This window comes from Melospiza georgiana, chromosome 7 (genome assembly GCF_028018845.1).
Source record: "Melospiza georgiana isolate bMelGeo1 chromosome 7, bMelGeo1.pri, whole genome shotgun sequence".
NCBI lineage: Eukaryota > Metazoa > Chordata > Aves > Passeriformes > Passerellidae > Melospiza > Melospiza georgiana.
The window spans coordinates 33,030,433-33,047,401 of NC_080436.1; the positions used below are offsets into that span (position 1 = coordinate 33,030,433).

At 37.1% G+C, this 16,969-nt stretch overlaps 1 protein-coding gene across 2 annotated transcripts in view; it reads right to left on the reverse strand.

The window, feature by feature from the left end:
• The window catches only part of DPP10 (dipeptidyl peptidase like 10), a 436,882-nt gene that overhangs the window by 106,549 nt on the left and 313,364 nt on the right, over positions 1-16,969 (reverse strand). For both annotated transcript variants that reach the window (XM_058028117.1, XM_058028116.1), the window contains exon 5: positions 10,467-10,541. In XM_058028117.1, coding sequence (XP_057884100.1) covers positions 10,467-10,541 — 75 coding nt within the window. The remainder of the gene's footprint in view (positions 1-10,466; positions 10,542-16,969) is intronic.

A 16,969-nucleotide genomic window follows, 5' to 3' on the forward strand; every position in this document is an offset into this window, starting at 1 on the left:
TCCTCTACAAGATCCTGCTGAAAATCCTGTGCCTCATTCATTGTCCACACGGCTGCTGCTGTCACACTATGGGGACGACTTTATTACATTTGTGTGATTGGTGGACAAGGGCTAATCCAAAAGTCCATTTTAAAGACAACAGAAAAAGTTCCATGGACTTTAATTGCATTTTCATCAAGTTCAGAGGTGATAAACACTTGAGGAGCCTGCTAGATAATGATGGCTACTTGAAAATAAAGTTAATGATATTTCCTGTGCAGTGAAAGTGTAAGACTGTGGAAGAAAATTAAATTCTGATGTGCTTGCACTGGTTCTCTGAAGTGTGACAAGCGGCTCTGGAGCACCCATGGCACTCTCTAGGTTTTTGATCCTTCTTGGAAGGATCTTGACATTTGGGAAGAGCAGACATTCTCCATGGGGCAGTTTTTAAACAAGTTTCCTCATATTTTGGACCATTTACCATTGTTACAGGTACTGATACTTGAACTTGTCTTTGAAGTGACTGATTTTTTCCAGAACAGTGCCAGGATTTTAAGATGTCAACACACTTGGGTGTTTTCTGCTTATGAAAAACATGCAAACAAAAAAGGCTGACCCTTCACCCCTGCTGAAAAAGTTTGCGTTAATACACAATACAAAATTTCTCTTGTTCAAGAGTAAAAACATTTGCTAAGTATGTCATAGTTACACCTTCAGTTTGTGTATTTTATTATTCTGACCAGGAATCTGATGTTCAGAATCAAAAATAAGCTGCAATCATGAGATCACGCTATCATTTTTTTCAAGCTACCTTTTTTTCCCCAACCTGCCTATTTTAAGCAAAATTTAATTATTATTCAATGTGCACTGCTGATAGAGACAGAATTATGCAGAATAATTGAAAAGCATATTTAGTTTTTTCCCCTCTCACATTTTAGAATAATTGGTTTCCAGATTTGGCCAGTCAGTTTGATATTTAATCACAGCAAAAAGTGATTGTGAACCTTCAGTAAAAGCTTAGGTTTTCCCTTTTTCTGATTTTCCTAATTTTTGCAGCAGAGAAATATTTCAGGATTTCTTCCCATCAAACATGATTGATACAGAAAGAATGTAGAGAGAATGTTCACGTGTCTGGAGCAGCTAAGAATGAGATTTGTAATATTCACAAAGACATGGAAAAGCCTGGAGATTACAAACCGAATCTTAATAAAAGAAATGTATAGATAAAATTATTGAAAATAGTTTAAGGACTATTTACATATTATTTGAATCTTTATGAAACTGAACATTTGGGTACATATTTGACATTTGCTTTCCTTCTTGGAAGCTGTTCTAAAATATAATGTTTGTTTGGGTTTTTTTTTTAAAAACTTGGCAATCTTTATCTCAAGGGGGAACGATCCTGGTGTGATGGTGCTGACTCAGACTCAGCCACAGTGAAAGATCTTGAACTTCAACAAAGCAGGATCAGCAATGAATCCAGACCAGAACAGGCACTGAAAATGCTCAGTCTAATTGGGCTTGATTGTATTTACCACCTGAAATAAGATCTGCAGATTACATTTGAGAGTTTTGTTTAAGAGAGCATCACTGACAGAGTTCAGTCAAAAGATGCATGAGAGCATGGACCAGACTGGAGAGGTATTAATTACCCTTTTTGCTTTCTGTATGCTTCTACTTTGCATTGTTATTTAAATTCTAGAGTATTTTAAACAAATATTCAGTCAATATTTACTTGAACTTAAGCATGTACATGTATATTTAAATACATTGTCATGGATCATCCCTGCCCTATGCCTGGAAGCAGTGGTTAGAGTGAGATCATCTTCAGGGTCCCCTTTCTACCCAAACCATTCTATGATTCTATTGGCACATTTACCATGTGAAAACCACCATGGCTCCTTTACAGAGATATTTGGTTTTTCTAAAGATATTAGTAAAAACTAACTCCAGTGTTAGAGTGACTTTAACCACGTGCCAGCTCATCATATTGAATATTGTGAATGAATATTGTGGAATGACTCTGCCTCTTAATTTCCATGAAAAGTCAAAACCAAAATATTTTGAAATACGACAACTTTAGGTTTCTAGACTGTGCTTAAGCATTCTATTTCGTATATCAATGCATCGGAAAAGATGCTTTAGCAAATGTTGTTAAGGAAAAAACCCAACAACGAGAAAATCACTAAGTCATCCCTAGTTTGTAAATCTAATTCATAACACTGCAGCCAAAGAAAGATGTTAATTGCTATTGGTAGAAAATTCATGACCACTGACAATAGGTACTATTTTGGCTGCAAGACTAAAATTCTAAATGTGTGATCAATGACAATTTTAAGATTAAGTGACCATTTGGGATTACATTCATCAATACTAATGGTATCTTATTTAAAAGCTTAATGAGAAAGCTATAATGCATATCACATTTCTCAGTAAGAAACATTATTATTGAATTTCAGAGAGACACCATTATGAAAAATGAAATAAAAGCAAAAAAACCCCATTGTTTAAAATGGATTTTTTAAGTGTATTGAACCCATGAACTGGACTGCAGGCATTTGCTTAGAGGACTATTTTTAAGGTAATTCCACCTTGTCTATTTGCAGTCCATATGAAAAGAGTGTGTCTAAGTCAGATCTGGAATTAGTCACTATAGGCCATGAGGATATCTACATCAGATAAAACATACGTGGCATTTTCAGTAAAATGTTTTAACATGAGGGGACAGTGAGACCCATGAAGTGATTTTGCTCCTCAGAGGTCATTTATTCACAGTATTTGATGTGAGCCAGCTCTCGTATTTGAGAAATCAATAGGAGTAGTGGGTGAAATAGCAATGATTCATGCTCAGGGTAAAACCTGTCAAAATTGAAAGATGTAGAAAATATTCTTTTAGTCCTTATTGTTTTGGTAGAGAGGAAGGGAATTTTATTTTTTAGGAGCACAAAATATAGAATTGTTAAAAACAGGTGGGTGCACCAGTTGAGTCTTGTTTGTGGTGAACTCTGGCAGATCTCAATCCAAATTAAAGCTCTGTTCAGCTTTTGCAGCCTTTAACAGCTACTAACACAGTCCCCAATTAGGGATCCCAACAGTTCTTGCCCTGTTATTTATTCAGGCTGTCCTTGCCTGTCTTTCTTTTACTAAAACAGCCTCTTGGTTGGTTTTTTTTGCGTTTTTATTTTTTTTTATTTGCATTTTTTTTTTATTTGCGTTTTTTTTTATTATTTTATTATTGTAGAGGAAGACTTGTTATCACATATTCTGACAAGAAAAATAATTTCTATCCCATCTTCTAAAAACCCCCAAACACACATTACCAGTGTATAACTGCCTTTCAGTTGTACGTGATTCCAGCACATAGAAGAGATATGTGGAATTAAAAACATCACAAAACAACAGAGAAAACCCCAACACCTTTCAGACACTGGTTTTTTCTGTCAGTGGGCTGTGACAGACAAACTCTTTACCTGCAATGGACATTTCTGGGTCATTTCTGCACATTCTGCATGCACAAGAGAGGAACAGGGAGGATGTGACAGTTGCCAGTTTCACAGCAGAAGGCAGAACTTCTGCATTATACAATAAATTGTTCATAGATTAGGGGAAATGATGAATTAAATAGTGCAATATTGCCTGTTTATATAGCATTAGCACAGTGGGATTCCAGTCCCCATGGATTATTATGGGATGTAGGAGTACAACCACTCTGGAAATCAGATTTCTGTTAAGACTGAGTTTCTAAGCTGCTGGATCTCAGAAACTCAGCTGGACACCACCTAGGTCCTCCTGAAATAGCAGTATTCATACTTGATAGGAATGACAATACTATTGAAAAGAAATACTTTTTCTGTCAATAAACATTTTCTTTGAAAAGCTAAATGCCTTCATTCTTTCTGAACAACAGCAAAGTACAATCTTCTTTTTCAATACTGGCTTTGAACAAGAACCTGAAACATGAATTCAGATTTTTCAGCTCTGGCAACTCTGAACAAGGGAAAAAAGCCATCTTCTACCTCATTTAGAATTATTTATTTTGCTTACTTCTAAAACTTGAGGTTGAGCAGCAATCCTGTAAGTATAAATGGAACAGACAAACTTAGTAAACTACTTGAAAAGCAGCAATACCCTGCCTGATGTGGTTTATTAGGAAAAGTGATGTATTTTTTTAACTGTTACACTGCATATATGAACCAACACATGCCTTATGAAAAACACGAAGGGGATGCATAAGGACTGGTATGTGACAAGTGATATTCCCTTATCAGATGTAAAGAAACAGTGGAACATCCAAATACTACTCCAGTTTCCCATATTTTCAGTTCATTTTTTTATTTTTAGAGGAAAACAATGTGACAGTTCTAGCCCTGTCCTGTAGAACACCACAGTAACACCCTGGCAGGGAGCATCCCCAACATCCCATCACAAACACAACAATAATTTTTACACAGAATTGCAGATGGATGCAGATCCTCCACTTACAAGTCTGCTGCTTCTAGTAAGTGGAGAGGCATTAACCTGTCTGATGGACTGAAGGCAGCACTTAAAGGACTACAACTCAACAGGAACAGAAGGTGAAGTCTGTTTTTCAGACAAATACAAAACAAACATCAGTGTCCATAATTCTCACCATAAAACAGACTCTGTTTTTCCCTTCATCCATTTATGGGTGCTGGTTGCTATTGCATTTTGCCACATAATTTAGATAAAATCCTGGATAGAAGTGGGACACACTGTATTCACATGAATATTATCCTGAGGGATAATTCATGATAGTAGGTGCTGTCATAAAATTCATTTTGCCAGTTTTTACTACAAGACACATCATCTCTTCAGGCAAAGACCTTGGCTTTTTATATCTTTAAAATGCTTTGCTTAGCTGTGGAGCTCTATAAAGTCAAATATATGAAAAAGAAGCGCACTGTGCCAAGAAAACCTACAGCCCTAGCTGTTATATTACCAGACTCTGTCCATCTAAAACTCCAACTGCAAGTAAAATAACAGCCTTGAAAAGGCAAAAATTTGAGCAGCCTAATTCCACAAATTGCTCAATATCTGACCTTTTAAGCACCCGGTCTTGTCATATCTAAGAGAGGAACAAAATATATCACAAAAACTATTTGTAATAAATAAGCTCAGATTTTGGGGTGGATCTCTCTTAAAAATCCCTTCCTATTTTTTTTTCTTGCTGCCCTAAAGCTGATAAAAATTGGTCTTTCTTGTTCTTGACAGGAGATAAAGATGAATGGGAAAGTCATGTCAGGATCAGAGTTTTATTTACGATCTTGTAAGTTCAGGACTGTGCACATGCATGATTTGCTCCTGGACTCATCTCAAAATGAACAAATGAGAGATGAAAGATTACCCTGAGGACCTGCAGAAATACACATGAAAAACAGGTTTATCTAAAGAAACAGGCATTTTTTGAGGGAAAAGGTGATAGCATGAATTTTATATCAGATCTTTACTTCATGGAGAGCGCTACATAAAATATTGTTGGCCAGATCGCTGCTGGTTTAAAAAGTCTTTTGTTATTCCTTTGTATGAAATAATCTTGTTGAGAAAATGCTATTTCCATGTGCTGGGTGACAGATTTCATTTCATCTTTGTTATGTGTGTTTCCAAGCCTTGGCTGATACACAGATAACGCTCCTCACAATCAGACTTCCAAAAGCACTGAATAAATATCTTGAAAACACCTCCACATGTTAAAACCAGTGTTGTGATTAAAAATAAGACATAGTACAAGGTAGTTTCTTTAGCTTTTAACTTTTTCAGAAGAAAAATCCAGAAATAAATTTCACTGATCCAGAGGTTTACTAGCAACTGAGCATTTAGTTTCCACCTGCTTGGAAGAAAGATAATCTTCTAATGCAGAACACATACTCATAATTTAAGACTTCAGTGAGTTCTTCCCCTCATGGATTCTCCTAATTTGCAGACAAAATCCTGAAGATCCTTTCAGTGCACTTGAGTAAGTCAGTACCAGAGGCAATCTAAAAGCTTGATGAGAATGTCACTTGTTTGTCCTTCATTTGCTGTAGACCGTGGTCAGTACTCCCTGTCATTATCCTCTGAAAAGAGATATTATTGCAGCAAATTGATGACAGGAATCAGCACAAAGCAGAAAGTAACTTGGGGGTTCTTTGCTTCAAATGCTGTGTTGGAATATTCAGATACACTTTTGAACTATTTCTACCAGATGAATGACATTTAGATCTAAAATTATTTTTCTCCTTCCTTTCTGAAGAGTATTGGGTTATTCTTCATCCTGATCTTACCATGAGAAGTGTTAAAATCTATTTCTTTTAAGCTAAACATACTGTTTTTTTAAAATTCTCTAGCAAAAAAAGATTACAATTTGAAGTCCTAATTCAGGAAAAGAATTCCTTTTTTAGACAGTATTTAAATGCTCATGCTTCTAAACTAGAGCTGAACTTTAATCTGTTTTAAGCACATTTCTGAACCAAGAGCTAAAAAATTCACACATAATTATCATGTACTGAAAACAGAAGATTATGCCCTATTAATAGAAAAGAAAATGAAGTAAGAAAAAATCCTGAAGCTTGGCATTCAAAAGGGCTTTGAAAGCAGGGAAAAGGAAAGAACAGTTTGTTTGCAGGGAGAGAAAAAAAAAAAATCACAAGGGTTTAATCACGTGAGGGATGAGAGGAAATGATCTCATCTACTTCTTCATTTGCTTTTCTGCGGCAAATTATGCTTTAGCAAGAGCACTGGGAGAACATGCCCATGATGTCTGAGCAAAAACTCACTAATATCTAGAATAAAGCTGGTTTTTTCATTTCACGTGGAGTCCAGGGACAAGCAGGGACAGTCTGCTGAGGGATGTGATAACAAGTTAACACCAAAGTTTCCTAATGGTGAAAGAATTTCTTAGGACCTTAATTCTCACTCTTCTGCAAATTCACTGCTCCATTCTTTACCATTAATACAAGAACAGAATGTCTGATTTCCATTTCCCTATCAAAACTATAAATCAGATTTTGGTAGTTGTGAATTATACCACCAGAAGAGTGAGAAAAGTTTAAAATACCATTTTAACACAGTCCTTATTGAAAGCAACAGTGAAATAATCTTTCCTCTTGAAATCTCAACTGGCTTAGATACGCTGTCACCCAGAGTGCCACATTCTTTGCTCACACCTTGGCAATTTCAAAGGAAAATCAAAAAGATACAGCCCTGCAAAACTGTCCCCTCCCTGCATACAATGGGTACAATAGTTTCCCTGGTGCTGTCTTCCCACTGCCCCAGAAGAATGAGGATGGCCTGACATCCAGCAAGGATGTCTGAGCTCATTTCCCAAATTAGCTTCTATTCCTGATCTGCTGCCTTGCACGATGAGACTTTTCCAGCGACACCGACCAAATTGTGGTGAGCTACAGACAGAAAGAACATGTGCACTGCAGCTGAGCCATGGGAGCTTGGCAAAGTCAGAAACCATGGAGAACTGGTGAAAAGCAATCGAGGAGTGTGGAGAATGATGGAGTACTGCAGCAAAGATCACACAGAAAGGACATCTACAGTCACCACTCCATTGTGCTCCAACAGGAACCACCAGCCAGCCCCAGGGCTTGTGCTCTGTGACTGCTGGGAAGGAGATGGAGGGAGCCTGACATGCAGAAATCAATGTACAACACCTCCAACTCCTCAGCAAAAGAGCTTTCTTCCATAATATTTTCACAGAGTTCCACCAAACCAGCTGCTAGGCCACATGAAATGGTTTTCATCCGTGTATAAAGCATAATTTCAATGATCCAGTTATTACTTTTGTATTCAAAGATGGCTTATTTTCATGCAGATTTATGTTTCGTTATGCATAGAGGATATTCTTAATTGTGCTGAAACAACTGCAAATTTAATTAAAGTTTGCCAGTCCAAGCATAAAATGGATTAAAGAAAATGCTGACAACAGTAAAATAAATATTAGACTATTTAATTTAACATTTATTTTAAATCCAAACATCAAAATAACCATGTTCCTAATTAAAATTTCATGACAAAATCTCTTGAAGAAGTATTTGTCTATTTCCCACCAATCTGCTCAGCTGAAACACACTAGCTTATTTATAAAACTGTTGATTAATAAATCTGTTCCAGCTGTATTACTGTATGTTGCAAAGAACACAGATTGATGTATGTAAACAACCATTATAATTTTAAAGACCCAAATTCTTCGCAGTCCTCAAAAGCAGAAATCCCATCAAATACATTGCAGGACGATTATACACCTAAATCTTAACAAAGAAGGAAAAATAAGGGGCAAACATAAGGTCCGGAGACCTGTGGCAATTTATAGCAGATGGAGAAATCAACTAAATACTTATTATAAGTTACTTGTGTTTGCTTGAACTGGGTATTATTAGACTCAACCATGTGCTGTAACTTTGACAATAAGGAAATCCTCAGCTTCATAAAAAGTTACATTCAAAAGAGGCATGAAGAAAAAATCTGGCCTGGTTTTACTGAAACTAATTGGAAACTCTCCAATTAAATTCTGCTGCTTAGTATTGATTTTAATTTTATAGTCAATAAATTTAATCATTTATACTTAGCAGCTAGGGGAAAAGAAAGGTAGACAGGCAGATTTCCTCTCATCTAGATCCAGTAAGTCTGGCTCTGACTGAGAAAAAAAAAATTCCTAAACTACAAGAATTATGAACACTAACTTAACCCTTGATGTCATTCAGAAGCATTAGTTAAGAAGAAATATACAGGCTTTGCATGCATTTTCTTCAACAGATTTGGAGGAAACAAAAGTGCCTTACCAGTCTAACAAAAAACAAAGTCAGAAAATTTGGAGGAAAAATTAAAGACTTTTCCTAGTTATTCACAATAACATTTTTTTCAACATCTGAATAAATTGTCTTACATGACTTTTGGTGCTTCTTCCTTCACCCTTAAGCAACACATTCAGGAGCAAAGGTATTATCTACACCTGAGTGACAACATCCAGCTATTTTGGAGTTTTAGGATCAACACTTGTAGAAGACACAACAATCACAGCCCATTCCTGGTTTGAAAGCCACGAGCTCAGCTGGACCAGTCCAAGTGACAGAAGCCTCATCCAAAGGCACCCAGGACTGCCACCACAAACTGCTGCCCTACCCCTGTTCATTTCGCTTTTTAATTTCTTTTGTCAACACAGTTGAGCAAAGAAAACCTCTAGATGGAAAATATAAATGCTGCAAACTCTTTCCTCTATGTAACTTCACTGTGAAAGGACAGAAAAGTTTCTTTTTGCAATGAAACCAAGACTGAAATACAGAAAGAATTGCAAACTGATAGAATCAGCATACTGTGAGAGCTCTCTGCATGTCAGTGGACCATCTTTATCATGGTGTTAACACATTTAGATGTAATAAAGTGTGACAGACACTTTCACGTTTTCCTTATTTACCTTTATCAGCTATATATGTTAGTACCAAGAAAATCTCAAAGGAAAAAAAACCCAAAAAGCAAACATCCAAAATCAAAAATTCCATAGAACAAATGAGGAATTTAAGTCAGTATGAGGGATTATTAAATCTTCCACAAAATAAAAAGCAATCAAGAAGGGAAGTAGCAAGGAGCATAGGAATAAACTGGAACCATTCATCAAAAAAACAGTGAACTGAACAAGAGAACCTACAAATATATGCACATTGTAAGGAAAGCTTGATCTAGAATCCAGCACAACTGGTAGATGAAAACCCTAAATGGATGCAATACCAAGTTAGCCAATCAATATTGGCTTTATATCAACATTGGCTTTATATCAACATTGTTAGAAAAAACAAAACAACCCAAACTTATTCAAGTAACCACTGAGTTCATCAACCCAGAACTATTCTTTCATGAAAAGCAGTTCACATTTTAGTAGCACTTTTTATACAAGCACCAATATACACAGAAGAAATTAATAAAATTCCTAGAGCCTTTTTTAAATTTCCTTTTTGTGTTACAAGATTTATCTTAGAAAACTATATATAGTATTATTGACCAAAACTCATTTTGACAATCTAATAGCCTCCAATACTTCTAAATACTATAAGAAACAAAGAATACACTGCATTTACAGGCTTCCAGACTATCACATTTCAGACTCTTGAAGACATGAGTAAAAATTCCCTTATGTGAATCAGCCTAGACCTTTTGTTTTGTATAGTCCATAAATTACCAGTGCAGCTGTTTAAAACAGAAGGAATATCAAAAGATAGGATTGCACTTTAGCAGGCAGTAACAGAACAGTTTAAGGGTTAGAAAACCCTTACTGCCAAAACCAACATGGCAATTTATCTTCCTGAGAACCAGGCAATACCTTGACACACATCTCAATACAAAGTTCCCCATCATTGAACCAGAAGGTTTTGGGAAGAGAAATCAAGTACACAAGTCATAACATGTGGAATTACAAATGAAACATACAAAACAACAAAGTTCTTGGAGTTTTGATTTAGAGGCTCTTTGATTAGGAAGGCTTGGCTTACCTGTTTAACATCATATGCAAGAAGAACAAATTTTAGGTCTGGTGAAACAGAGTATCTTGATGCTTTGAAGGTTACCTGCAATGAAGTAACAAACAGTAAAAGTGAATAGAAAAGCATGAGATCCCATTTTCCAAATTTTCCTGCGCCTTGTTTAAGAGCTTCCCATTCACAAGACAGAATTGGTTTAAAAAACCCACGTAATTTTCACAAAATAAGGACTCATTAAATAATTCTTAGTCTAATTAGCTGGTATTAGCACAATGGCAACAGAAGAATTTGGCTTCAAAATTAAATACCAATAAGAGGCCAATGAGTTTTTTTCTATAATCATTACAAGCACTAAGTTCAAGGATAATAACTATAACCAAGTCATTCCCAAAGAATGAAGAAAGACACTTGGGCTGGAATGATTAAAAGGGAGATTCATCACTAGGCTGGCCTTAAAGATAATATGCAATAAAAAGAATAGGTGTGCACTACATCTCTACTGCTTTTCTTTTAACACCACATATACAAACATTTTGCAAAACAACTTCAACCAAAGCAAAAGTCTTTCTTAAAGAAAATTCTTAACAGAGAGAAAAGTGAAACATAAGGTAACATTATAAAACTAATAATGGTTTACATCCGCTCAAGACCACTTGACACCCAATTGGATTCAAGATTGTAATTTCATCAAGGGGTAGTGTTGATGTCAGAAATAATTTAATGAATCTACTGCATGAGAAAGATAAGAATGTGTCTTAAAGGGCACTGAAGGAAGTAATTTCAAATTAATCTCAAGACATCTATTTGCAGAATGAAAGGAAAAAGAAGAAATGATAAACGCAGATAAGAATAGAAAAAAAATAGGACAGCAAAAAAATAAACAAAGAACAACAAAGCCATAAAATGAAAACAAATAAAAAACAGCTATGTAGGACAAGATCCATCCACTATTTGATTTCTTAAGGATCTTGCTCTGTTTAGCCTAATCCCACCACTAAACTAATGAATTCAACAGGGGTTTAAAGGTACACAAGTAGGAAGTCACAAACTATTACATTCAGAGTAGCTAAGGAGCTATACCTGGGAAAAAAGAGCTTCCAATAAACTGAAAAGATGCTATACATTGGTATACACATTAAATCCATGTTCCTAAGGTTCTAATATAGTTAGAATCGAGCTATGCAAAAGAATTAAAGGGAAAAATATTTTTGAAGATAAACTCTTTGATTCAGCAGCGTAACATCAAAAGTCAGAAGAAAAATCTGCAGTCCTGAGAAAGAAGAAAGAAAAAAAGACAACAAACCTTAAACCATCTTTCTGTATCTGCAAAGCATCCAGAACAGATTTCTACTATGCCCAAATTTGCTTTTAGCAGCTAATCATCCTAAAGCAGAGACCATGTTAATCTATGAGTAACATTCCCTTCTCCTGGCACTTCACTGAAAATATTTGCAGATGTGAAATTTATCTTCTTTCTAGCAGTTTATTAATTATTGCCCCACTACCTCAGCACTACACAAGCCAGGCAACCTTCCAAATTCACTCCCAGGCAGTGCAGCTCCTCCCAGTTCCCACATTTAGCAAGAGCCTGCAGTCCCTGATGGAGCCACCACAAAGGCAGTGAGGCTCTTCCTGAAACACCTGAGCAGCTCAGCTGCAAGCCATTGGCAGTGCCAGGCAATACCAGCAAGAACAACTTGCATATTCAAGTACAGTGCATTGTGGATTTGAGATTTAAAATCCTTTGAATCCCACTAACCTTATTTATTCAGCTTGCACTCACCTGCATACTTTTATTTGCCCCCAGACACAAGGTGAATATTCAATGCAAAAAAAAAAAATATGGTAATGGGTGTTGGCAAAATAGTTTTATTTTTGTTAGCATAATGGCATAATTCTTGGTAAAAGGAGTATAAAGCTGTGTTATACCAGCAGAAATCTTGTGCTCATGGCCAAAGCTGATATCAACACTGATTTCTTTAAATTATCATAAAAACAGTATTAGCCCTTTTATTTAAGCCTGATTTACAATCAAGCCTTTAATAAAATAGATATTTAATTCTAATAGAATTGCGGAGAGATTTAAGTGACTTGAAGTGATAACAATTTCCTTAAAATTCTGGTTTTGAAGGGGTTTTTTTTGGGGTAAAGACAAGCATAATTTTGGCAATTAATTCAGAACACCTACATATATGCACAAAAGAAACCCTTAAAAACAGAAAATTAAATCACCTGAGTCATTCCTCCTGCAAGTAAACTGAAGATCTGTCAGTCACTTAAACAAAAGACAGATTTGTTTTTTTCCCCTTTTTCAAACATGTCTAAGGGATTTCATCAACCAACAGCTGCCTGACCCCATGGCTGAGGAGATTGGACCAGCTGGTGAAGGGCTTAAAATAAAGTTTCTTGCTGCAGGAGATGAGATGTATGCCACACAAACCTTTGGGAGAGCATCTATTGGGCCAGTCTCTACAGGGGTTAGACATATTTATTAATGAAAAAGAAGCTTGAGAGGACTCTGACCCCAAGGGTTTATTCTCTTCTCAGGAGAACACATTTCTGAGTTTAAAAGCAAGTGTTGGGGAAATACCACATTGGAAATACACTAGGAATTAAAAACCCTCAGGTGTCTTGTTATCTGGAGGATGGCTGTTCCACAGGTCTGCATATCCCCAGTTTCTCAAGCTTCTTGCTTTGTCAGGAGTAATTTAGCCTTCATTAAGGAAGACAGACCTGAATGCTGCCCCATGTGACTATAACCCTATGGGTTTGCTGTGCTTGATCTCCAAGAAATGGAATTTGGACAAATAAGCTCTGAAACCAGGAGAAACAGAGCTGCCTAATTAGGCAGAGTCCAGGGATGCAGAAGCAGGGCTGGTTTCCCTCTGCATCCCTGCTCAGTACCAGCACCTGGGGACTGGGGCAGTCCAACCCTGTGCACTCCACGCACACCCTCATCCCTTTCCAAAGGCAGAATAAAGTTAAAAGGGAAGGGAGTTTCCTTGTTTCCCTTTATCCAGCCCCATCAAGAGTTGAAATCTCTATGAAAAACATCAGCTCCATGCAACCAGAAAACACTTGGACGGGAGAAATTGCTGTAATCCTTGAATTTGTTACAGTCCACACTACTGCATAATTCTGAGACAAAATAAATGTAGGGTTTTTTAACACTTGTGCACTGTCTTCCCTGCTTAATTCACACACCTGTCAGCCACTTTTCCTATATTGCTCTATTTGACATAATTTCACTTTTTCAGACATAAATGATCCTTATACCTGATCTTTCATTCCTCACTCAACCAAATCTCCCACTGACTGTAAAATCAGGTCTAGCCATATGAAACACTGTATTTCTAGGTTTCTTTGAAATACTTTCTGTGCTAAGAGTTTTAATTCTTCTCCTGACAGTGATGCATGATGTGATGACCTCAGTGGTCTCACTGCCACCATTGCAGTAAAAGCGAAATCCAGGCAAAAAGACAGAATTTGAACAGGCTTTTGTCCTTCAGCTTTCCAGTTTCATGCTCTCATCCACCTTTCAGGAATTGCTAAAATATAGTTTTGCATGGAAAAGAAGAAGTGGCTTTTTCCATCTTTACATATGGGTGATTAAAATGGAACATAGAATTCCAGTGGACAATATATTCCCAAGTTTGATTTCCAATGTCAATATTTATTTCTTTTTCTAACTTTGTATGTGTGTGTGTTTTCCTGTTAAAAATAACTGTTATGGTGGTGTTTAAGAGAAATTTTAGTCTTGGTTCAGGCTCTGCATCCTCAGCAAGGGCCTCTAATAGCAGCGCTTTTTATTTCTCCTGTTTTCTTAAACCCTAGTTCTGAGCTCCTGATGTACTGGTGACTCTTCATCTTTCACATACTATAAAATTTTGAGGCTACTAGTTTTGTGGATTTTAACTACTATGACATTTAAATCAGTGCCTTATTCATAATCTTTCAAAAACATTGTAAAGAGCAAACAGATGAAGTTATCTGTAATACAGTCTAGCCCTGAGTTGTAAAAATATTTTTATAACATGTATACTTTACAGTCTTATTTTTCCATAGTTTCAGTTGCATGGTTTTAAGTGAGATAATATATCATAGTTAAAAAAGATGTAAAGAAATGTTCACTGTTGTGGAATCTGCTTAATTGTCTGGTTTGGGTTTTTTTCCTTTGGGTTTACCCCTCCTGCTGTTTCAGTTTCTTGTGTTTCTATTTTCCCCAGGAACTTTCATCTTCCACACTCCTGTTATTCTCCTTCTCCAGCATTTTAGTGCTCCCTTAACACATATTTAGGCTTTATATTTTTTTTATTATTATTATTCATCCAGAATGAAATATTTTAGGATCTTCAAGACTGTTGTTTTAGATCTTGGTGGCAACCAGGACATTATACATCCCTTTACTGCACATCTACATCTGTATCAGAAATTTAACTTGATGGTGTAGTGGAATCTCATGGGATGGGGGTTCATCAGCATTCACAGGTATCCAGCTTCACTTATCAGACAGGCATTGGCCAAATGGCATAAAAGGAGTCAGGCAGGATGGAATTACAGGAGCTGCAGGAGGAGAAGGCATTTGGCAGGTCACAGTTCCCTTGGGAGGCACTGGCAGGCCAGGAACAATGGGATTCTCCTTCACTGCCACTGCTGTGACCGAAAGGAGAACATGGACCATGAGAAAGCAGCAGAGTGGAGCAAGGCTGGAAACAGGGAACCTCTGAGAAAGACAGGTTGTAATTAGAAAAACATGCTATAATTGGAATGATGAAAACTTTGGGTTTCCAAGGTTACGTTTCTTAATGCGGTGCTTCTTGTGTCACCTGAGCAGTTAATGTAGACCCAAAAATCCTGCAATGCCAGGTGCTGGAACTGTTAACCCTCAGGTTTCCTATCCAGTTTAAAAGACAAATGTGCCTTAAACCATGACCTCAGCTGACTTCAATGCTCTCAAAAACAGGAACCAAATTCCCCAAACCCACCTGGAACTGTGGGATATAAAAACAGACATGAACCAAACATGAGGTTTGCACCATCACCTCACTGATAGACAATAACCTCTAACCTGTCAATCACAGAAGCTTTTCCCCCTCCATTTGCCAGGACAATTGACATAGTTAGCCCTTAACTATATCAAGGAACAATCTTACCAGGAATAGCATTTAGAGAAATCCCACAGAGTTGCCGTAACCTGATATTTTCACTTTTTTTATAGTGAAACCTCCTTCTTGGACAAAACTTGGACAAAAACCAATTGTCACCACCTAACCAAACCACAGTGACTGCAAACCCTTCCATCTGTCAGGCTTTCCTACCTTGATGCGCAGTGGTGCACTGCAACAATAAACCCTTCCTCATAAAAACCCCTCTGCTTTTGAAAAGACTGTGCTGAGAGGGTTATTGGACACCCAGAGGAGCATGGGAGAGTAGAGAGAATGTTACAATATTCATAATCACCTATTTACAATATGTGTAGGTCATTAAAATGTCCAGTGTTGCAACAACTATTAATATTTATGTGGTTATATAATGTTATTTAAGGTATTTACTATTATTCACCCTTTCATTATTCTCTTATGCAAGGTTCTTAAAATACAAGCATATAACCTACTCTTGCAATTAAATCTACATTAATCAACAAAAGAACTGTAATTGCATTATGATGCTGCACTGAGTTTCATATCAAAAGAGGAAGGTGGTGTGGTGGGGAGCACAAAACAAAACAAAAAAAGTATCCAAAGGAAGAGAACAAGAAGGGCTGTTTATGAACAACACTCTGTAAAACACCACAAAATAGTCCCTGCCAAAAACTCTGCTCAGACTGAAGCCCTCATTCTCTGCTTTTGGCTGCAAGGCCTCCACAGGGCTGTCACAGCTGGGCTGCCACAGCCTGACCCTTGTCCCTGAGCGGGACTGCTCCTGCTCTGTCACCTTCTGACACCAATAGCAGGCAGCAAGGCCCTTCCCTGTCCTCAGTAACACAGCAACACAACAGGCTGCAGGGTGAGCTCCTGAAAAGCCTCTGGAAACAGGTTTGAAACTCAGCAGTAATTGTTTGCTGTGCACCATGAATGCAGCTTCCCTTTGAGTTTGAAATGAGTTGTGGAAATGCACAGAAATCAAAGGGCACAGCAAATCAGGAATTACTGGGGGTTGGAAGAGTACAGCTGGACAGTTTTCACAAACTGAGAACAATTCCACTTGTATTGCCTGGTATTGGAAACAAACCAACAGATTCAAAATTTATCCCATCATGCACACTCCAAAGCCTGGAGGAGTCCCAGTGGACTTGTGACAGAGGACCCTGAGTGTTTGTCAGGGTGTGTGCATGGAATCTGAATACAAATACCACAAGGGAATCTGAATACATGCACCACAAGAGCAGTGAAACTGAGGACCAACAAAAGCCTTACCACTTACAAAATTATTGCAGCTTTTTAAAGAGGGAGAAATGAATGCAAAACTTCTGCAGGTTTCTTTCAGAGAATTCAACACACTTGGAAAGTTCCATA